The sequence below is a fragment of the Vidua chalybeata genome, chromosome 6 (genome assembly GCF_026979565.1).
Source record: "Vidua chalybeata isolate OUT-0048 chromosome 6, bVidCha1 merged haplotype, whole genome shotgun sequence".
In the NCBI taxonomy this organism is placed as follows: Eukaryota; Metazoa; Chordata; class Aves; order Passeriformes; family Viduidae; genus Vidua; species Vidua chalybeata.
This window is the reverse complement of record NC_071535.1, coordinates 23,121,489-23,145,139: the sequence shown is the minus strand read 5'-3', so window position 1 is coordinate 23,145,139 and position 23,651 is coordinate 23,121,489. Positions and strand designations below refer to the sequence as shown.

Sequence of the window (23,651 nt, the reverse complement as noted above, 5' to 3'; positions counted from 1 at the left end):
TGTGCAGTCATGCTAACTCAGGTTTATAGATCGTTCCTAGAATGAGTAAACAGCTTTGTTAAATGTATATTGGAGGAGATATCTGAGCTGATGCACCGTCTTTGTTCTTCATCACATCTTAACCCCAAAGTTACTCACACCAATAAATTTAGCCGTAAGGTATTCTGGGTCTGACATTTAGCCAGACTAGCCTTCTTTGTCCCTTCATCCAGAGAAGTGTTATGCAGTGAATGAGGCACTGCAAGTTTTCTTTTTGCCTAGGTGACCTCTTCCTTGTTTACAGTGTCTGTAAAGTAAAATAATAGAACTGGTTTGCTACCAAGAACTGCAGGTATGTTGATGCATTTAGGAAGTTACTTTACTCTATTTTGATATTTTGTATCTCAGACTACTTCACTCATCCGCCTAGAGGTTTTCAAACAACTTTCGTCTTTCTTGGAATTCTTGCCTCCAGATAGTTCTGCTGTGACTTCGAGTTATTATTACAGAGCTCAGCTTTGTACCTACATCTGTCCTGCAATTTTTGTTGTATGTTGCTAATAAGGCTGCCTGTAACTTGGCATCTGCTCTGATGCTGAAAAGTCTTGGAACATGTGGAGTTTCTTGTGGATGTTTGGTTCATGAAGGATTTGGTTTGGTTTGGTTTTCGACTAGGCAAGACCTTCCAATTTCATATGTTCTTCTGATATTGATTTTATTAAGATTTTTCCAGGTATTTCTGCTCTCTGAATTTTTTCCAGTGGTTTCCACAAAGAAACTGGCCTTATCAATCCTTTTGCATCTCACCAAGCTGTCCTACTTTCAGATTTTCAGCCTTCACACAGACAGCAGGAGTCTTTGCAGACAGCAGGAGTCTTTGGGAATAAACAGTAGACACTTTTGAACTGAGATAGGCCTACTGGAGCTAAAATTGGTAAGGTTATTTTGAAGAAAATCAGTAGTGTTTAAGCCTTCACATAGTGAGCAAACGCAAAATTAAATCAGGCCACCAGTTTTTAAAAATAGTCCTCCTACCTGTAGCACCTTGATGGAGGTACTAGAAAATGTGTATGATTTGACTACCAATTGCCATTGCACGTACTGAGGATGAGAGAAGGTTAGTTTACAGATCTACATTAAAAGTGATTTCTGCATCTAGGTCTCTTCTCAGCTATCTTCAGAGGCACCAGTAGAAGCCCAAGCTATTAAACCTTCTCCTGCTGTTATTATAAAGCCTCCCGTGTTGTTCAGACAGCCCACCCCTGTGACAAGACCAAGTGCCCCACTGGCAAGGCCTACTACACCTATGACAAGGCCACACGCTCCAGTTTCTACTCCAACTACAACCCCAAGTCATGGTCAGTCTTTAAAACCATCACCTTCTGCTGTGGAACAGGAACGCTGGGATGAGGACTCTTTCCATGGACTGTGGGACACAAACGAGGATAAAGGTGCAAATATGGAGTACGAGTTGTGTAAGCAGGAGTCGATGATGCCTCCACCTGTCTCTTCGCCTGTGAAAGTACCTGCCGTCCACACCTCCATTCCATCAGCTGTACCAGTGTCCCTTTCTTCAGTTATTCCAGCAGTTCCTAAAGCACCCATCATTCAGCAGACAGTGGATTATGGCCACGGGCGAGGTGGGCATTACAGTGTATTTAAAGAGCTAATTAGTCCTCCTGACTTTTTTTTTTTTTAAGGAGTGTGCCATGCAAAGTATGCATGTTCTGCAGTTGATGTGTAGACTTGTGTGCATTAATGATGTAATGCTGAGCAGTGCAGTTATAAGGAGTTTCTGACCTTTAACCAGTTATGACTCTGAGTTTAGTGTTTTTCTTGATGCTTTTAGAAAGAGCTATTTCATGTTGGTGAACAGTGTGTATTCCATGGCTACTATTCCATTAATGGTGTATAGCCATGGGTGCTTCTAATAAATACAAAATGATGTGCTGTATTTAGGTTAATACTGATACTTTCCCTTAATCCCTTTGTAGGTGAGTATGGAAATAACTGGGTTAGAAGGTACTTCAGATGGTTACAGTTCTTAGGTGTGACTTAGATTTAAAACAGAATGTGGCTGGTGTTTGCATTATTTATATACTGCATAATGGGTGTGAGGTACCCTCTAGGCAGAGAGAGAGACAGAGTCTGGTTCTGAAGGGCATACACCCTATACAGTTGTTTAACACATAAGTAGTGGAGGGCTCTGCTTTTTACTGTTGAGCTTACCAAAGCTAAAATTCAACACTAGTTTTTAAATAGAATTAATCTTCCTCCTTTAACAGGAGTGAAATCATGTCATAAATAAGTTCTTAAACTGTGCATTGTCATTTAAAGACCATTTTTTCTCTCTCTAAAGTACCATAACAGGACTGGAAGCCATATCTGTTCCATTAAGTAGATGTTTTACTAAAAGTTGTTAGAAAAAAATGTCATTGTTGTGAGACTTTGTTACTATTCTTGACATTACAGTAACTCTGTGAGTTATTGAAACTTACAGAGCATTTTAATGTTTATAATTTTCTGACACTGCATGCTACCTGAACTCACCTGAAAAGGCAGAAGTCCTGTTGTTAAGATGGAGTGGTTTACTTACACACACACACACACAAACCCACTTCAGCCTTTAAAAACCATGGTACTGTTTATTTATGTAAAGCTCTTTTTGCATTATCCATTAAAAGAAATTATGGTAGTTTGTTATAGTCACTTTTAATGCCATTGACTGATTACTTTTCATGAAGAGGAAAGAAAATGCAAGACGTGTTTTAAAACATTAATTTTGTTTTGTTTATTTTCAACCAGATATAACCACCAGTAAAGTGGAACAGATTCCATATGGGGAGAGGGTAACCCTTCGTCCAGAACCTCTACCAGACAGGCAAACATTTCAAAAAGGTATGAGGTGCTTGGCTAGCTTTCAGTTAGTTAGCTCTTAAGAAAAGTTGTAAGATGCTAAAAGCTTGGTCAAACTAAGTAACTCTTGTTTAAGCTGCAACCACTTTATTCTCTTCAGAGGTCCATAAGAATAACAGTTTATATTTTCAAGAGGAGTACTGCAGTCAATAACCTAGCCACTTTAAAAATTCAGTTTTGTAGCTTTCAGTAGGACTGCACAGTACGGTTCTCTGTTACAATTTGAAAAAGAGTGTCTGAGTAGGTGCATCCTAGCTCACGTGTCATATACTTCTCTTCCACTCTTGCCTATTGCCTTCTTTTTCCAAAATAGTAGTTTGGATTTCTATGGGTTTCTCCCTTCAGAGCATCCAGGTCGCTACAATAGAGAAAGAGATCGTGAGCCTTATTTTGAGCGTCAAGGCAATTCCAACACAGATCATCGGGATTTCAAGAGAGAGCGAGAATTGCACAGAGACCGAGGTTCTGTGGACTATGAACGAGAGAGATTTGAAAAAGAGCGGCATCCCCGAGATGATAGGTACGTGATTTTGGAACACTGTGGAAATCAATACAGTTGAGGCTGTATTGTTGTGCATCAGGCTATCCATTTGGCCTGTGAGGTACATGTTCCCATCACAAAAATACACAAAATACTTTTTTGGCAGGGTTCTTCCTACTACCCCTTCAAGAACTCAGTCTTACCGTGACAAGAAAGACCATCCATCCTCCAGGCGAGGTGGTTTTGAAAGACCACCATATGAACGAAAGACAGATCGTCCAGCATATGATCGTGGGCCTTCCATGTTTGGAGGTACAGTTTCTCTATCTTAAAGTCATGCTAGAATATTACGAAAAATAATGGACTTGAAGAGGTGAAGATTAATTGGTAAAAGATTAATTGATTTGCAGTATTTGTTTGTTCAAAATATATAACTCAGGAAAATCTCTTTGGGTGGTGGCATTTAGTTTTGTTTCTCACTGGTGTTGAGATCATAAATGAAACAGTTATATACTCTGCTAAAAACTGTCTTTCATTGCAATAGGTTTAAAATTAGAAATGTTAATTATTTTGAGGGCATATATGTGAATTTAACTTAAAATAACGAAGGTCTGTTTAAATCAGCTCAGAACATCTTAATTTTTTTATTTTACTGAACTAAGAAAATTCTTCTGTCCAAACACTGGAATTTGAAGGTGATTGTAGAAATTACCCTGAGGAAAGGATTCCTATTTCTGCTCCATCAATGCCTCGTCAGCCACCACCTGCTCCACGAGTAGAAAGGAAGCCAGAATCTAAAAATGTAGATGATATTTTAAAGCCACCAGGACGGGATAGCAGGCCAGAGAGGGTGAGTATATATTCTGAAAGCAGCAAGGTCTGTATTCAGATAAATGCTGGTGGATGTAATATGTTGGGAGCAAGTGTACATTTGAGGAAGCTCTGGAAATTAGCTTGGTTCCTTAGCAAATGCCTGGAGTGTTGTAGTATAGCTATTAGGAGTCCACAGGAGAGATAAACTGCATTGGAATGCTCAAAGCAAATTAGTAGGTAATATTAGGGTGTTTTGGCCTTTCCTGAGGTCTTCACTTTGGTTTTTGATGTATCAGGGGGAAGGCTTGTCTTTACACAGAGATTTGGCAATGCACCATGTTATATAAAAAAGAACACAGTTTAGGCTATAAAACATTTAGGTAAGTTTCATTCAGTTGAATGAAAGAAGTTAGTGAAACTGAACCAGATCCATAACATTCAGCCTAAACTGCTGAGATGATTAACATCAAAAACTCTGAATTATGTGGAACTACTACTATTTCTCACAGCCTGGTTTCTAAAACATATGGTCAGTGCTTGATGATATGCAAAAGTGTGAACCCACAGCACATAATTCTCCAGAAGAAAACATTTGCAAAAGAGAGTCTGTTAAATGTAGTACAGTATCATATCTTCTTCCATGATCTTTGTTTCAGATTGTGATCATCATGAGAGGGTTACCTGGCAGTGGAAAGACACATGTAGCAAAACTCATCAGGGTATGTAAGCAGGCACTCACTGTGTAGTGCTGCTTGTCTTTTACATGTTCTTCCTCTACTGTTTGCTTTCTGTTTTCCTGGAATTCAAGTCTGTTGTTATTTCATGTTCCATGTCTTCATGTGCTGTGTGAATCTCCTACCAGTATTAGCAAGGAGGAGGAATACTACTCTCTTCTTGTTTTTACTATTGAGCAGGGAACTGCTGTTGACCAAAAGTATTTTGAAGATTCTGTGTAGCAGAATGGAATTTCTACAGCAAAGGTATATGCTTTCTTTTTGCTTTCTTCCCAGGATAAGGAAGTAGAATGTGGAGGACCTGCGCCAAGAGTGCTCAGCCTGGATGACTACTTTATCACTGAAGTGGAGAAAGAGGAGAGAGACCCAGATACAGGGAAAAAAGTTAAAAAGAAGGTAGTCTTAATTCTGTTGCTTTTCTTGACAAAGGAACAAGTCATTCTGGAAAAACAGTGGCAATCAGAATTCCAGCCTGTGGGTTAGGAAGAGTGCAGAGGTCTGTGGGCTGTTTTTCAAATCAAGCCAATATAACTTAGGGTTATATTAGGGTGGTATGAGCAAATTCTTAAAAACTGACCTGAAAGGTGTTTTTCTCACCAGTGTACCACCACCAGTGTACTTTGTAGTCATGCCATTCAGGTGTTGAATATTAGCCATTTTACAGATGTCCTCTTTCTTAATGCTTTTGTCCTTGGTAAAGGTGATGGAGTACGAATACGAAGCTGATATGGAGGAGACCTATCGTACCAGCATGTTTAAAACTTTCAAAAAGACCTTGGATGACGGCTTCTTTCCCTTCATTATCCTTGATGCTATCAATGATAGAGTGCGACACTTCGAACAGTTTTGGAGTGCTGCGAAAACAAAGGGGTTTGAGGTAATGGAGCCTAAGTAGCATTTGAACTTGAACATTTGAACATCAGCCATATGCTGATGTTTCTAAACTTTTGATTGGAAAGTGTCTCCCACATTCAGGAAAAAATGCTATGGTTTACAGTTACAAATTTACCTTTCTTAAAGTGTACAACTGCAGAGTGTATCACAAGGTAGAAAAAGAGCTCTAAAAATTGGTTTACAATATTTAACATTGTCTTTTTCTTTCTAGGTCTACTTAGCTGAAATGAGTGCAGATAACCAGACGTGTTCCAAGAGGAATATTCATGGGCGCAAGCTCAAGGATATCAGCAGGGTAACTACATACATCTGGAGTCATACTGTGCTTTTGGGCCCGCTGTTGTTTGAAAAGTATAGACTACATAATGCTTACAATTTTCCTCTAAGAAATACTGGTAATTATTTCATGGGATTCATTAAAATTAACTGAAGTACGGATACATCCTGTTAGCAATCAGAAACCAAATTTTCCAATGAATCTGTTAGATTTTTAGAGGCATTTCATTTCTGTGTGTGTTTTGGTAGATGTCTGATCACTGGGAGGCAGCACCACGCCACATGATGCGCCTGGACATTCGTTCTCTGTTGCAGGATGCTGCTATTGAAGAGGTGAGAATCTCTGTGCTTGTTAAAACTGCAGATTAGGTCAATGTGACTATACTGAAAATATGAAGTAGACAAAGATGTGGTCGCAGCAAGACACTTTAGAAAGCCAGAATCGCTGTGTCAGGAAAGTGTATTTTGTTATTATGAATTACCCCAAGCATGAATGTACATTTTTACCTTTTATCACCTTTTTGAAGCTCAGACTTAGGTGTCTTTGAGCAAGAGTTGAAGTCACTTTGCTCTTAGCAACTGTTGAATACCAATTAAGGAGATTAAAGAGAATCTTTGCGCTCTTAAATGAAACTCAGTACTTTTTACAGGTTACTGAATTATTTAGATCATATTTTGAGAAAGCAGCTGGAGAAAATAAGATAAGGAAATAAACAAATTTTAACTCAGTCCTTGTTTTGAGAAATACAGATGTTTAGCAGAGAATGAAGAAATAAATAACATGTAGCAGAAGGTTATAATTGCCTTTTCACTTCATTTGCATTTTGCCGTGACATGCATCTTTGGTGTGTCAGCTTACTGTATTGTTGCATTCTTCTTTGGCAGTTGTGTCAAGAGCTCTGGGCATAAATTAGTGTGTTAGTTGTGTGGTCTTTGTGAATGAACCATAGCTTGCTGCTGTCAGAACAGATCTTGACATGGCCATAGAAGCTGATGAACTGCTGAAGTAGACAGAGGGTCTTTGCAGTTTGTCATGACGTTAGCAGGTTATTATTGCATCTCCAAATTCTTTGTACTGGAAAATAGTAATCTTTAAGAAGACAGCAAAAGGTTCCACTCTAAAGTAGGCTCAGAGAACGGCAGATTGGGATTTACAAGGTTTTGCAAATTATGTAAAGAACTGTACAGACTTGGAGAGTTTTATGTATTCCAGAGTATATGCATGGGTCCCCAGTACAGGTGTGGAGCCCATGAAGTATTGCATTAGATGAGCAGAGTTAGATGTTATGTCTTCATTCTTCTATTTTGTTATGCTGAACTCTGTGGTTACTATTATTCTTCATTATGATTTAAAAATACATAAAAGATAAAGGCTCAGTAGAGATGTTCTATGCAGAGACAGCCATTCCGGGTATATATAAATGGCAAGTTTAAGAACTTTTTCTGAGATTGCAAGTTTTGAAATATGATTGTGTGGGAAGCAAGAGAAGTATCTTGCTGTTATAGATAGTGGTAACGCAAGGAATGCGTGTGAAGGAAGAGAATGAACAATTTTTGCTTTTCCCCAGAAAATCTTTGTAAAGAATATTCTTTGTTATTCTGTTGCTAGAAGAGAACATACTTCTTAGGAAAGCCAGAATGGACACAGAATTCATATATATTTTGTCATCATACTTTGAAAGATGAATCCTTTCTTTTCTATTTGAATTTGGACACCTCTACTTACTCTGTTAAAAAGAAAATAATTAAAATCCAGATAATGCCTTGTAAGTCTGTGCATGTCCTTTGGAACAGGTGGAGATGGAGGATTTTGATGCAAATATTGAAGACCAGAAAGAAGAAGTCAAGAAGGACACAGCAGAGGAAGAAGAAAGTGAACTGGTAGGAGACACATCAGCCATCCCTAACAAATTGTTCATTAATGTGTCTGAGAGAGAATCTCAGTCTTACAAATGCCAACCCATTGCTGTTCTTAGCAGTGTGATCTTAACAAACATGTTTCTAGTAGTTTTTTACTTAAACCTTTCTAGGAAAACTTTAATGATAAATCATATTATTTCTTCCTAATTTATTTCTAAGAATATGTGAGTATGTGCTACAGACAGTATTGTCAACAGAGCATGGTAACATGCTTCATAGAGACATTTTAAATTGCAGTACATAATAGTGCTGTCTTCCAGATAATCTAAGAATTACACAAAGTGGAGGGATGGGAACAATGGGCAAAGGCTAATTTAACTTACTTCCTTTCACATGTCTAAAGAACTCTCCTCAACTATAACAGTATATGATAACAGTTATGAAAACTGCTTTTTCTGCCACGGTTGACTAACTTTGTTTGTCAGGTGGTATTTCCAAGGTGAGGCATTAGGTCTCTTGGATAAATAAAGGTTACAGAATTGCCCTGAGGGTTGGCTTTTTTAGGTATGTATTTAAAAAGCTACGAAAGGCTTCCTGCTGTAACTTCTTGGTATGTGTTGGAGCTGCAGCTGGTCCGTGCTTGATGAGTTGAATGTCTCAAATCTTGGTGCCCACAACCAAGTAGTTAAAGTTCAATAAACAGGAAGTAACCAAAAATGACTGAGTTGAGCAAAGTGTTTTTCCTTGATGGAAATTTACTATTACTCAGGAGTGGCAGGTCAGAAAGCAGTTGAAATCAGAATTTTAAAAAGCTTAGGAAAAGTGGATTCTAATAAACATCTGGTTTTTTCAACATGACTCATTTATTCTCTTTACTAAATTATTCTTTGGTGCAGAATATGAGACTGCATAAAGTGTGGCTTGAACATTTGAAAGATGCATCCATGTTTACAAGAATATGGCTGCTAGACCCATTTCCATGAGCTATAGTTAAAAGATAAAGTTGGCTTTAGCTTTTGAGACATCTGTGCATAAATCTGTGTGTGTATGTGTGTGTTTATGGGTTCCGGGGAGTGTCCTAATGTACAGCACTTATAACACTGAGCCTTTTCTTTGAGACAAAGGGAAAGCAAAAAGTAATCTGCATATTAGAATGTGTTCAATTCAGATTCACAAGATATGAAAAAGAGCATTATCTGCTGTGTGTAATCTCTGGAATTCAGTCAGATGGCTAATCTCAGAGAATTATGTCAGACAGAAAGTGGAACAGGACACTGTATTCGGTATCTCTTGCCCTTTTGAGAGCATTTGATAAGGGTTCTGCAATTCGTTTTGCTGCATTTAATCCTGTGAGAAAAGGGAGGTCTGAAGCTCCTGCCATCTGGCAGATACCTTTGAAATACCCAACTGTCTTGTACCAAAGGATAAAGTCTGAATCTTTGCTTATCCTATTTGAGGACCAGGATATTGTATAGATTCAGCACACAATAGGCCATTTCACACCATCAAAGTCACTCTTCTTGCTATTATCAACTCCCATTGTTTGTAGCATTCAGACAATTCCTGCTTTTCTGTGCTTGATGGTATGAATTATTGATACATTTAACTTAGTGTTCTCACCAGAGTATCCCACACTACTTTGTTTAATGCAGGCTTTTAATGCTGCGGTGTAAACTTTTTGAGCAAGCTTGAAAGTGCAACTTGGTTTAAATGTATAAACATATGTATATACATGAAGTTTATTTGTTACAAGGAAATATTGCAGCACAAACTAGTTTGGTTTGCATTAATTACAGTTTTGATTAAAACCAAGAAAATCCAGAGATCTGATAACCTCAAGTCACTGATATATGCTTGGTAGAAAAAAGGTCATTCAAGGATTTTTTAAGAGCAATGCTGAATATAATCAAATGCAGTGTGGCTCTCTGGAATTTAGTGAAATACACAAATTTAGTAACACATAGTATTAACAAATACACATATATTTTTACCACAGTGGAAGCAACCTATAAATAAAGCAGGAAAGAAGTTAGTGTAATAAAACTGGTTTGTGGATTGTTTCTTTTCGTCTTGAAATCTTTTAGAGTAGTTCTTTTCCCTCTCTATTAAAAAATAATTAAATTGTCTCGGAGGGCTTCCGTTCACTACCTTGAGCTTTTCTTTGTGATTGCAGAGGAACATAAGTACTTTTATACCAAAACTGAACAGCTGAAATAAGGGTTACTTAATAACAATTTACTTATGTCAAAGAATATAAAAAGAAAATATAACAAGAGGCTAACTAAAATAAATACCTTTTTGCCAAATTTATTTTCATTATGCTCATTTACAAAGAATAAACTGGCTAAAGGTCATTACACATGGTGACATTATTTGTAGAGCAAAATTGTTTTATAAGATCGTTGCGCTAAGAGTACCATTTTAAAATGAAAAGTAATACTTAAATCCTAGTGACTCAGCAGATACTCTCATTTAAACAAAAGAAATTGTTTAATTGTGGATTAACCACTCATACATGAATTTAGTATGTCCCTTCAAAAGGAGTAAGTGAAGCTTGTGTGTACTAAATCTGGGAATGTGTTCTTAAAAACTTACGGTAAATTTTTTATTTGTGTTTGTAAAGCTTTGAATATTCTTTATGCCTGAAAGTTGTGTTGCAGTGACTTTGCCACCTGGAATAATACAATACAGTAACTGCACACAGTGCCATTGCTGTCTGTCAGACTCATTGTGGAGTTCTGTGTTTGCAGAGGGCAGCACTCTTGTAATGATTTGCAAGGGCTACTGAAATCACTGAATGGGAAGTGGATGCAGAAGTTCTGAAATACCGAGTAACTGGTCTCCATCTGATAATGAGAATTGTGCCTTACCAAAAGAAATACCTTAAACTCCCATTGTAATGCTGTTTCCAGTTCAAAAGTGATATGCATGTGTGTCTCTCTCTAATCCTCCGAGCTTCTTTCTGTGTATGATTTAGGGTTACATTCCGAAAAGCAAATGGGAGATGGACACTTCTGAGGCAAAGCTAGGTGGGTATTTATTTTTTCCTGTTTCTTATAGTTGCTATCTAATGATGTTTGCAAGACTTGAATTTTTGTTTTTACTGTGCCTCCTTACAAAGACAAATAAATGCGTTTATTTCATACATGTGTCTGAAGCTGCAAAAGCGTCTATACAGAACAGGAATTTATCTTCTGCCAGAGGCAGGAGACTTTACTACTTTCTAATCATCACTGTTTTATATACTCATTAATTGTTGTTCCATCTGTTCAAGGAAAGTACTTTGTCTTCAAATTTGAAAGAAACAGTATTTATATTCTTCATCTTTCTGTGTTTATTATTTTTATATAAGCAAAGAGTCAACTCACATAGCACTGTACTCTTTTTCATATTGCATACCTTTTTTCCTAAGCGTCATTAGTAACTTTTTGCATTCTTGGCGACATGCCTCATAGCTGAACTGTATTGAAGATGTTTCTCACTTTTCAAAATTGACATCTGTGAGGACAAAGTAGCGGCATGCTTTGAAATTGCTTCTGAATTATTAGGTGTCAGTATATCTTTTCAACATCTTAGGCATTGAAAAGTTTAAAGTTCATTATGCTTTGCAGTTCTAGGAGAGCAATAGAATTCTTCTTAGTAGTATGAAAAATGGACTTTCCAAGAGCACAAGGGCATGATTTTTGCTGTACTTTTTTGTTCTCATTAGTGCTGATATTAGATTCTGTCAAAGTCAAAAGGAACTTTCAGGCAGAAATGCATGCACCACGGCTGTGATGAAAGCATTATTCATGGAAAGGGTTTTCTGGTCATTATGATCAGTTTTGTTGTGGTTTTTTTTTTACTGAACAGTAAAAGTTCTAAATGAAGGTTTTAGCTAGGCAGTCTGCTCAGAACTGCTATTTTAGTATCATATCCATGAGAAGTTACAAATAGCTAAACTGGACACAGCATTTCTTAACATTTTGAGGTTTGCTTCTTCATGTGTGGTACAGCCCTGTGCATCATAACTTTCCAATAACCAAAATCACAACTGCACCATAGAAATAGCATTAGGAGATCTGGTTTACATAAAGCAGCCTTTCACCTTTTGCTGTTAAGGGCTTAGCTACACCATCTCTTCTCCTGCTGTGCTCTCTTTTAAGTCATAGGAATAGTTGTGGATTACATTGATGTTGTGGCACCTGCAGTACAAGCAGAGGCACCTTGTATTCAATGATTTTGGCATACCAAACAGCTGGGCAGTTACACAATTAAGCTAGGATTGGTCTGCATTTTTGTTACCAGCAATGATTAATTAAATAATGTAAAAATATTTCTGAAGTTCATGCTAAGAACTGTGTTGCATTTCCTTCCATAATGAAAACTCCATAACCTAAAAAACATTTTTATACGGTCTCCACTTAAATGTAAAATGGGGAGCAAGCAGCAGAGTCACTTTTATGCTGAAGTTACTTGCAAGGCTGTTGAAATAATCCTTTAACAGTCAAACTTCATTAACAAACAGGATGTTAGCATGCTGCAAGACACAGATCCAGGTGCTGAGAAGGGCTTTCTATTAAATCTGTATTCACAATTTTACTTTTGTAACTACCCTCTAGATTCAGTTTCATATATATGTAGGTCTGTAGATTAAAAGTAAATTCTGACAGAACTTACTTTTTTGAAAAACCAGGTATTCCTATGTAAAGAATGCAGTTTCTTTGGAAAATTACTCTGCCAGGGCAGTCAATGTTTAGCTTAAGGTGTATATTAGAAGTACTTGTAGTCTGTGAGTAAGAATTACTATATTTAGTTCACAATAACGCTTCATTGTAGATGATCAATTATAATTATTTCTGGAAAAGCATGTAAGCTGTGGTGTGCATGAGTTACTCCAAAAATGAGTTATTTCCTGGGAGCTGGCCTGCCCATTAGGTTTATTGCATTAGTCCCAGAGGGCACACATTTGCAGAATGATGTAAGTGCAGACTCCAAAAACAATGCTCTGGGTCTTGTTTTCCTTTTTTTGTTTTCTTTCTGAGTAGAAGTTGTTACAGGAGAGCACAGTAAAGTCTTGCTGATTGTAATAAACCTCAGAAAATGTCTGAAAAGTTTGAGTTCTAGCTGCAAACACTGACTTGTGACAGTCACCAAACATATGCCCCAGAGCTCTCGCTTCAGCACAAATTTACTTTATTCTTACATTCCTCTTAAGTATGTGTGTGATTTATCATTTCCTTATGTGCTGTGCACAGCCACAGTCTCATTCTGAAAGTCTGTTCATGGGTCTTCTCAGTGCTAGTGCACAAAGATTCTTATATTGAAATTTAAATAACCGACTCTAGTTTTTAAAATTTGACTGTAGTGTTTAGTGCAATACTCTGTTTCAAGGTGTGGCTTAGTGACAAGTTCTACAAACTTTCAGGAATGGAGAAATGAGCTCTGGTGTACCTGAAACTTTGATACCATTGTAAAATTTGCTCTAGAATACAAGTGGGATTCTACATAAAATTTTGTGGCTTTTGTATAAGAAGAGCAAAATTTAACTGATTGATTTATTTAGGTTTTGAAGGAGCTAATTAAATTAGTTGCTTTCAGATGCTACTTTAAAAATTCTAAAGGTGAGTTTTTAAGTTTTGTGGGTTTTCAGAAATGCTTCTGCTTTGTTGTTTTTAAATATGGTATGATATGATAAAATGATGTTCAGTAGTTTAGCACGAAATAATCATCAGCCATAAATAATCACAAGTACCAGTATTACAAAATGACACCTTGAATCACAAGCACCAGTGTTACAAAATAACACCTTGACCCATTTTCAGAAAAGAATATTCTGAAATAATCCTTTATGGCAGGTTTTTGACATTTGTGTAGTGCCTGCTGCATGACACATGTACCTTGAACTGCAATAGTATGGATGGGAGCAGACCTCTCTGGAAAAGCAATCCAGCTTCAAACATGGAAGGACATAACTTCTTAAAATAAATCCTGTGTAGCAGTAAAAAAGAGGGACAGAGGGGAACTGTATATTCAGAACAGCTTCTGAGCTCTCTACTGGCATTTGAACATTACACATTCCTTGGTGATGGTTTCAGTTGTTTGGTGTGCAGCAAGGAGTGGGAGACTTAATTTACTTTCACATCGGTAATGAGGTGAGCTTGCACCATGGCTTCTTTCCAGCAGGAATATGTCTGTCTACAGGTACTTCCCAACAGAGAGCTCCTCCATTTTCACTTCTTCATGTTCCTAAATACTCCTCAATGAGTTTGTTGATCTCTTTTTCAATGTTATTTTTTTCTGGAAATGTTTAATGCCACAAATGATCTGCACTGATTGAATGTAGCTGGAGTAACAGAGGAATTTTGTATAAATCAATTTTGTCTTCTAGAGGGAGTGTCGCCTTTCTGTGGAGATTGAGCATCAAATTTGGCAGATGTAACTTAGAGCAAAAGAAGAACCTTAACTAAATAATGTAATAGATACAAATATTCTGAACATTTTTCTTAAATGTTGGCTATTTTAAGAAGCAGAGGGATTATAATGTTTTATTAGAGAAAGTTCTGTATCTGTTCCAGGGAAATGGGGCAGAGGTGGAGTCTTTAAAAGGTTTTGAGGTGTATGAGGGAGAAATAACTTAATTGGTTTATGGACTTTAAATTATACTAGCATGTCTACAGTACCATTCCCTCTCATTATCTCCATTGTTACTCTTCTCTCTCTCATATTAAGTAAAAAACTCATCTCTGAACTGAGTTTCTTTAAGTACATACATTTTGAACATCATCTTCTGCTATCCAGAAAATAATGCTGCCTTGTATTTGGTCTATTTCTGAGGCCTTTTGTGGGTGAATATAATTACAACAGTGACTTTTGAAACAGTATTTCTAACATCACTGGTAATGATTTAATGAATGTAATTGCCAAGCTTTAGTGTTCCTTCTACACATACCTGAATTGTTGGCTTATAAATTGGTAGTTTACATTGACAGAAGTAACAGAATTTCCTTTGACTTGTAGAGCTGGTTTTCCTTTCATGCTTTGTTGTTCATAATCTTACAATGAATGTTTCATCTCCTTTCCAAAGACAGTTTGCCACATAATTTCAAGAAGGTGTTGTTTTCTTTACTAAGAATAAGTGTCTAAAGTGGAACAAAATTTTAGAACCTAAGAACGGAATTGTTTCTCCTCATGTATCGGTTCAATAAGAAAAAGAAGAAAATGAGGACTGTTGGACAAACGTACTGCTCAAATAATTATGACTGACCTCTTACACCATGAAAGAAAAGATTCTGAGATATTTTTCTCCCAGTCCTGGAAGACTTTTTAAGTGGTTTGCCTTATGGGGAGAGAAAAAGAAAGGGAAGGATCAGGCTTTCCAAGGAGCGTTTTGTTTAGCAGAAGCAGTATCTCAAAAACTTGTCTTTGATGCATTAAGTTATATAATTGCCACTTGTTCTCTGAAACTGCATGTATGTCATGTTTGACACAGTATTGATCCCCAAATTTGGGAAAAATGCTACAGCTTTAGTATTGTGTTCAAATACAGAAAGATGGATCCGTGGTTCCTAGCTATTGTTGGCTGTATTGTACCTGTAAGGACAGACTCCATGTAGATCCAGAAGAGCAAACTTTTTCTCCCTCATATAGAAAACAACACTGAGTGTTATTGCCACACAGTTAACATGAAAGATCAATAAAACTTGAAAACTGTGTTGAGTCTTCTTTAGTTTATTTCAACTCTTATCATTACACCTGTCAAGACAAACTGGATGTACAAATTCTGCTGCTCATTCTTTTGAAAAAATTTCCACTCTCGTCTTGTTTGTGTGAATAATGGGAAAAATAATCTCCCTTAACGCTGAGGCTCTGTGTTTGTTCTCAGACAAGCTGGACGGTTTGCGGACTGGCACTAAAAGAAAACGTGACTGGGAAGCAATTGCCAGCAGAATAGAAGATTATCTGCAGCTTCCAGATGACTATGATACACGTGCTTCTGAACCTGGAAAGAAAAGGGTAATAAATTTTCAAATGACTTACTGTCTGTGTGTAACCCTTTAATGGTCTCTGTGAAAGAGAGTTTATATCAAGTCATTCAATGTCTATGAATATGGGAATTTCATTGACTCCCTTTTCATTTTGCTGTTCCATTAGATTCAGTAAGAGATTATGCTTGCAAGTAGCGTCTTCCAGAGGTAAACAGTTATAACAGGGCTAGGAATTGTAGATAATACAGATTAACTGTGCATGACATGGTCTGAATACCAAGGGCTGCATGTTTAAATTCTGTTGTGAAAAAAGGGGGTAAATCATAGAGGGAGACAAAAGAGGTAATAGAAAGAGGTAATGCTTTTTTTTTTTTTTTTTCTTTGCAAAATAGAAAGACCAGCTTTTGCAACTAGAAGTAATTTGAATTGTCAGTGTTTGGGTATTGTTTTGCTCTGTAATGTCAAATAGTAAACTGATAGCACTGGACAGTGTGTCTGAGAGAAATGGAGGTACTTAAGGCATTGGAGGAGAATGACGGTGGAAGAAAGCTGACATTGCTTATCAGTAGAAATGTCAGGAGAAATCCAGGTAGACTGTGGACTGGGATGCGCTGGCGGAAAATTGATAGGGCTATGTTCACACAGGCCTGAATGAGACTAGTCAGTATGCAAAGAACTCTTTCACTTAGTGTTTTTTCTTGTCCTGCAATGGTGTGTTTCAGCTGAGTTTCTGGCCTGGAGCCTTTCTTCATTGCATCTCTCCCTCTCTCCCTCCCATTGCTGTCTTGTTTTGGAGGTGTCACTGTGTATGTTGAACAGGATAAATTAAAGGAATCTGCATTACCACGAAGAGGTGCAATGCAGATAAAGAGATGTAAAGATGGGGAAATAACATATGTATGAAAACGTTACTTAGTGTAAAGAAATAGTGGAAAAATTTAAATAGAAATATATTAGGGAAGACAGAGAAGAAAACTGTCCTTCCTTCATTTATTTGTTGCTGACTTACTCTTTAACACTGTCTTTCTGTAGTTTCATAGTCATCTTCTAGATGTTTCCATTGTGCAATTGAAAGACGGATTTCCCAGAAAATTAAAACCGTAAATGAGTCTTGGATAATTCTTCCTGCAGAAAGTGTTGCTTTGAACAGAGAAATAATTGTAGTAGTTACACTTCAACTCTCAGAACTATAGCACTGAAATGGAAAAAGCTTACCATCTATATCTTTCATCTACTCCATAGAGCACCTGGTATATTCAATTAAAAATAATTCTCCTCTTTACCTATCAGAAAAAAATAATACTTACCTGTTCTAAGGAAAATTAGTAGAGATTAGTATTCTTGTATTCTTACTTGCAGTGGAAAGCCTAGATTCATATCAGGGTTTCTTGGAAGATTATTGTACTGATAGGATGTTCTCCATAGGTGCGATGGGCAGATCTAGAAGAAAAAAAAGATGCTGACAGGAAAAGGGCCATCGGTTTTGTTGTTGGACAAACCGACTGGGAGAAGATAACAGATGAAAGTGGCCACCTTGCCGAGAGAGCCCTCAACCGCACCAAGTATATATGAAAAAGTGGTTAAGTGGATTTTTGTGCCTTTAAGGTAAATATTCATCTTCCATTGTTTCATCAATATTTATAGCCTTGATGTTTTTCAAGAGTTGAGGCTGCAGTTGACCTCATTGTTAGAGTTCTCCCAGACAAGGTTATTTGATTTGGAACTTTGTATAATAGGTGTCAGCTGTGCCTATGTCAACATGCACACTTCTGTACAGCACCTGACAATAAAGGGGGAAGGATTATCAGCTCTCAGACCTCCCAACCTTATTACAAGGAAGCTTGTGGTTCCATTTAGAGTAGTTTAGCTGTGTGCCTACTAATCCTGTTGAGTTCAGGTGTGGCTTATTTTATCTTAATTCTAACCATGTTAATTGCTGGTTTATGTTACATAACAAACTTTTCCTTTCTTTACAGGCCATTTGCTCTGCGGAGATGTGAACCAAGGTGTCTTGAGCATCTTGCATGGATCATGTCACTCCCACCTTCACAGTTTTTCTTTGTTACTTTAGTTTCAGCAATTTTCTTGAGATACTGGCAGATAACCAGTGCCCTCAAAAAACTCATTGAATCCCACTACTCCTAAGTGAGAGAGAAAGTTTACTTTTTAATATTTTTGGAGGGGAGGGAGGGGGAGGGTCGGTAGTTTTAGCTGCTCTTTGTGGGATAAAGTGGAAGGATTAGACAGATGTTACCTCCACTGTACCATCACAGAATGTTTATCACCTTTGCTCTGTGGATGTTCTCGTTTTATACTGTATGTACCTTGTAGCTTATTGTATTAGGAAGCAGAAGAATAAATTTCACTATAAACTCAGTGTTCTTGGTGGACCATAGAGTATGGTTTTTGTTTGATGTTTTAAATGTGGTCTGTGTTCACATGTTAGTGCTCAGAACCATCCTTACCTGGAAGACATACTGTGCTCGTATTCTGGAACATGTCCTGTCTTCTAGATTTTTCACCTGCTCTTCTTCTCATAGATAGATCCATTAAGGCCCCAGGTCTTGCTGGCCTTTAGGACTTCATGTTCCTGGAAAGCAGGAATATTGTTATGTTTGGATTCTAGTTTCTCAGTTATGTCAAATTTTCATTACTACGTGAGTATGAATTCTGTTGGGTGGTTCTGTAATGTTCAAGGTAGCAGTGTATGAAAAACTTGTCTTTAATGCTCCATATGAAAACAGGTACTACAGAGTTTTCTGAGGGGCAGCCTAGAAAATTGATTTTGGTCATACTATGTTTTTTAGTCAACACTGATCCCTATCAGGGTGTTTAATTCTATTCATAAGTCTACTCAGTCATAGAGATACATCATTAAAAGAAGTGACAAAGACCATAAGTTATACCTTTCTTTTCCTTTGATAAATATGTTAAGCTTGATTTAAAAAAAGAATTAATAATAGTCCACACTATTAAAAGTGGTACAGATTTTTCATAGATGCTTGGTTATCACTTCTGCAGAGCATCAGGTTTGCTGATGAAAACTTTCTTTTGTCCTCACAGGTTTCAAAGCAAATGCTTTGCATTAACGATGTTGTAACCAGGAAAGAGATCTAAATCTGAAAGTAATTGCTGTTTTAATGGTGAATTGAATTTTTCTCCTGATCTTTCTGAGGAAAGAAAATGAAGTCCTGAATTTTCCTTCTCTGTTGAGTGATTACATTGTGCTTTGCATCTAGGTTGGTAAATCAGCTTGTTCTGGTTTGGTGGTAGTTCAGGTTGTTAAAGGAGAGCGTGGTTGTAATAGATGGGTTTGTTTGCCATTCTAATGTTTTGGTTTATTGGCTGCTTCTCAGCCTTCTCTGTGGTGCATGATTAAAAGTTCTTCAGTAAACAAGGGGAATAGCTGAACTTGTATTATGCCCTGAATATGTTTAATACAAGAAAATTAAGCTCCCTGAATGCGGCATTTTTAAAATAGAAGGTATTAAATGCACATTTTCTGCGTACACTTACTTTACATAGCATATATACTTCTCAAAATGTTGCTCAGTAAGTATTCTTTGAATTGTGACAGAGAATTGTTGACAAAGGGAAACTAATAGTTAACAAGAAATGAGTACTGTGTACTGCTGTGGAAATCAAGTGAGCTTCACTTTGGAGAAGTTACTCTCAGGTATGTGTAAAATGGGTTTCAGTCTATACTCAGTTCTTCGTAACAAAACTGGAGTTCTTGTGGCACACAATGAGTTGATGCTGCTTCTTGACTCTTAAGAACTGATAGTGATTTTGTCTGTATTTTTGGTAATACAACTGTACCAGATCCTTTTCTAACATTTTTTTTTCAGACTAAGGAGACTTCTTGAGCATTCAAATGGATATTGTCTGTCAGAAGTTACAATATTGTTTGCTGGTTTTATAAATTTTGGAATTATTTTAGCAGATAATACCGAGAAGCTATATCATGCTGTTTATTCTGTGGTGCATGTAGAACTAAAGAAAAACGAACAGAGAATATACATAAAATTATACTCATAAAATTATACTTTACCCTGATGAGAACAGACCGAAAATATATCTATCTTGAAGTTTAAAGCGAAATTCAGTTATGAAAACATACCATTGTAGACTGCTGTCAGACTGTTTAACCTGAAAAGGCTGAAGGGCTTGAGTTTTGTTCTTTTACTGAAGTTCAGAAGTCTTCCCCTTCTTTAGTGCAGAAATATCAATATATCCATAACCTTTGCCATTTGTTTCAGTTGGTTTGAATGTTTAGCAGATCACTCTTCAACTTCTTGATGGGAAGTGGCTCTGAAAGAAAATAACTTATGCCAGAACTACAACCTATAGCAGATTCTACATACTCCAGACATTCAGTGACTGAAGAAATCAAACAAAAAGGAAAAATTCATCATTGCTGCTGGCAGAACTGAGAATAGCTAGCTAGTCCCTTGCTTGGCTCCTAACCAGAGATTGGTGATTAGTAATTTTGCTTTTGTCTGGGAAGTCCTTCAGTACAGAATACATTGTCTTGATCCTGATTTAGCTCTTACTCTTATGCTCGCTGAAATTGTCAGTAGAACCTTTCACAGCACTGAGCAGAAGGAATACCAACTTTCATTGATAACTAAATAGGAAGATATGCATCTAGCATCTCATGTAATGATCCATCTTTGACCATGCATGCAATTATGCTAACTCTTAAGTTGAGCTGTTTCTGTGCATCACATTGAAAAATTCAGTTCTGAAATAAACATCAGCTGCTGCAGAATGGTGTTGCTACCTTCTCAGCAAAATTGACTGTTAAAACAGTATTTTCTGTGAATTATAGCTTCTTATAACACTTCGGCTTTTTTCAAATCAGTTTGCTTTTTTTATATAGAAGCTACCTGTCTCATGAGAGAAGTACATGTGGTTTTTGCAAGGGGTTGTGCAACATGCTGTGCTATGTGAATAGAGCACAGTTGTCATCTTCAGTCACCTTGTGTTTTACTGTAGGTGTGATGGTCTGACTATGGTAAGAAAGAGTGAAATAATAGCTGAGAGTATTAGGTCAATTCTAGAAATTTATTTTTCTGTTTCCTTGAATGTTTACATCAACAAAGATAAATAACTTACCTTGCATTATTAGTTCCCAGTCTTTAGAAGGGAAGAATTGATATTGGTACAACTTAGTTTTACTTTTCACACATCAAGTCGGGTTTGGCATATTTAGACTTTGCTTCAGTCATCTTTGTTAACCCTATCCATTAGTTTTTCCTTGCCTGTCAATACACAGAATACATCACTGCTTTTCTCTTTATAAGGCATTGTTTTAACTATTTTCAGAAACCTTTTAATCTCTGGGCAACCATGGAGATACTGAGAGGATTTCAGTAGAATCTTTTCTGAAAGGATTGAACTGGAAGAGTAGTGACATTACACTGAAACATGTATTAACCTATCCCCAAAAAGCCCACATCTAATGCAGTTGAATAGTTAAAAATGTTCATAGAACTGTAAGTTGCAAGTCATGTTACAAAGTATGATTCCTGCAAAAGAAGAGTCTGTGGGTAGTGTGCTTTTAAATGAGAAAGAAGAACATGACCTCACCAGCCAAAATCAGTTTCTCCCAATTTGAGATTTCAACATCATCAGAACATTTTGAGAATCCTTTTGAAAGGAATCAAGTAATTCTGCCTATGGGACACCTTGCTGTCATATAAACAAATTTATTGTTACCAGAAGAAAAAATACTTTGTTGATTTATATAAATGCAGCTGTCATGGTGAAGCTTTTTTTGTGCCCTTAGGGCACAATTTCCCTTAGCAGGCTATGCCATCTTATTATTATTCATGTTGCTTCCACCCACACAATACTGGACAGTCCTTGGGATTTGAAGAAACATGGTTGAGCTGGGTTTGGACGCAGGATGTGCTTTTTTGCTATGAAGTTCGTGCTGTCTCTGGCAGCATGGAGCTAGGTAACTGTGAGCTGACTGAACTGAAGGCCTGGAACTCTCCTGGAGTATTGTAATTCAGCATTCAAGGACTGGAAAGGAGAAGCAGTACTGCATTTACTGTGCTTGTGAAATGTTCACATGGCATGCATCCTCAGGAAGCTAAATAATGATGGATACATGGTTCCTTTCTGTTATGTCTCTCTTCACTGTTTAATGTTTCTCAGATTACCTCTGGAAAATGAGTTCTAAATTCTGAACTTGGGTCCACTGACAATTTGGGATCAAACTGCAGCAGGACAGCTTGCATACTATGAGGTAAAATATTTGCGGAGCAAAGGTGGCTATCTCAGTTGAGATCTGTACACTTGGAGCATCAGCTAATCTTGAACTGTGGTTATACTTAGTTTTCTTGTCATAGCAGAAATGAGAAGAGAAAGAACAAAAGTTTCATGGAATTTAAAATATGAATGGCACATTTCTGGTTTTGAGTCTCTAGAGCAATCATCTTTATTCTCTCATAAAACTTGAATCAAAATTGTTTTCTCTTCTGCTCATCTATTTCTACATGCGTGAGTCAGAATCCTTCAGCCAACTAAAGCACTGTTTACTCCAAGGAGCACTTATAATTTCTGCTTAAGATTAATCACTTACTTCTTCATGGTGGAACTGTTTTGTTTTATTCTTACCTGTGGAGTGTTCCAGCAATTGTGATTTCTCTTCCAAATTTGCATGGTACTGAATCTGCAGCCTGGAGCCTTAAGTCTTCCTCATGCATGTAGATTGGAAAATTAGTAACGACAATATTCCATTCAGGTGAATTATCACCTTCTAGCTGATTAATACTCTTTGGAAGAAGAATGTATTTTTATTCATGATTTTGCTTAAATCAGGTAAGCTGAAGTACTGTTACCAAACAAAGGCACAGCAGGTTACTGCAAATGGAGAGGCAAAAGTGTTTTGTAGTTGCTTATATTTTCTATTCTGTGTTAGGTTTCTAGACAGTAGGCTCTAGTCTCCTTGAATTGTAGGATTTAGTATTTCAATATGCAAAACCAAAGATGTAAAGTTGTCCTGGTGGAAATGTCACAGTTTCTTTTTTTCCTAAGATTTTTCTACCTCATGGAACTCTTAGATTGAATCTTTTTGGGAGGGGAGAACCTCTCCCTACAGCTCGTGCTCTGGAGTGTCTGTCAGTAAAGTGTTTCTCTATACTGTTTCCCTTGTACGCGTGTACAGGGACAACTTTTGTTTCCATAACTGGTCAAGATACACCTGTATGAATGGATGTTCAGCTTTACACAAGAAATTCCTAATGCTATGCTTTAGGAGGGCATCTGAACTGTCTGCTGAGACCAGTATATTCCTATATGAAGTTACTGTTTGAACAGTTAGTACTGTTAGGAATACATGAAGACTGCAAGGTTGTTATCACTAATTCCTGTGATGCTGCTGTCCTTGGAGAAAAATTATAACTGCAATGGTCCATGGAGGGAAAAAACCAAACCCAAAGAAGGAAAAGGAGTTCAGGTAGTTTTACTCTAATTATCAGAGCTGGAATCTGTCTTGTGTGGGTAGAATGTGCTAACAACTCCACTGTCTGAGGTGTCTGATTTAGCTACTGGCTGCATATATGTTTATGGAGGAGAATCGTAAATTAATCCCTGCTATTTTTTGCCTGCAGGTCAAGAGTATAGTTGAGCAAGCTGATTTAGAAAGCAGTTTGTCTTGTAGAAGCTTTTTAAGGGTTACATATAAACTGAAACATTACCAAAGGAAAAAAAAAAAGCCTT

General features: G+C 37.1%; 1 protein-coding gene across 5 annotated transcripts in view; it reads left to right on the top strand.

Annotated features, from left to right (window-relative positions):
• Positions 1-18,296, top strand: part of YLPM1 (YLP motif containing 1) — a 35,753-nt gene extending 17,457 nt beyond the window's left edge. The window contains exons 7-21 of one of the 5 annotated variants that reach the window (XM_053944723.1): positions 1,376-1,619; positions 2,785-2,877; positions 3,241-3,415; positions 3,543-3,688; positions 4,039-4,226; positions 4,846-4,908; positions 5,200-5,319; positions 5,624-5,800; positions 6,029-6,112; positions 6,343-6,426; positions 7,888-7,974; positions 10,931-10,982; positions 15,818-15,948; positions 17,346-17,525; positions 17,897-18,296. In XM_053944723.1, the coding sequence (XP_053800698.1) occupies positions 1,376-1,619; positions 2,785-2,877; positions 3,241-3,415; positions 3,543-3,688; positions 4,039-4,226; positions 4,846-4,908; positions 5,200-5,319; positions 5,624-5,800; positions 6,029-6,112; positions 6,343-6,426; positions 7,888-7,974; positions 10,931-10,982; positions 15,818-15,948; positions 17,346-17,492 (1,791 nt within the window). In that variant the 3' untranslated portion in view covers positions 17,493-17,525; positions 17,897-18,296. Of the gene's footprint in view, positions 1-1,138; positions 1,620-2,784; positions 2,878-3,240; positions 3,416-3,542; positions 3,689-4,038; positions 4,227-4,845; positions 4,909-5,199; positions 5,320-5,623; positions 5,801-6,028; positions 6,113-6,342; positions 6,427-7,887; positions 7,975-10,930; positions 10,983-14,323; positions 15,646-15,817; positions 15,949-17,345; positions 17,526-17,896 lie in introns of those variants that run through there. The other 4 variants (XM_053944722.1, XM_053944721.1, XR_008431327.1 and 1 more) reach the window with 4 other exon arrangements.
• The last annotated feature ends 5,355 nt before the right edge of the window (positions 18,297-23,651 follow it).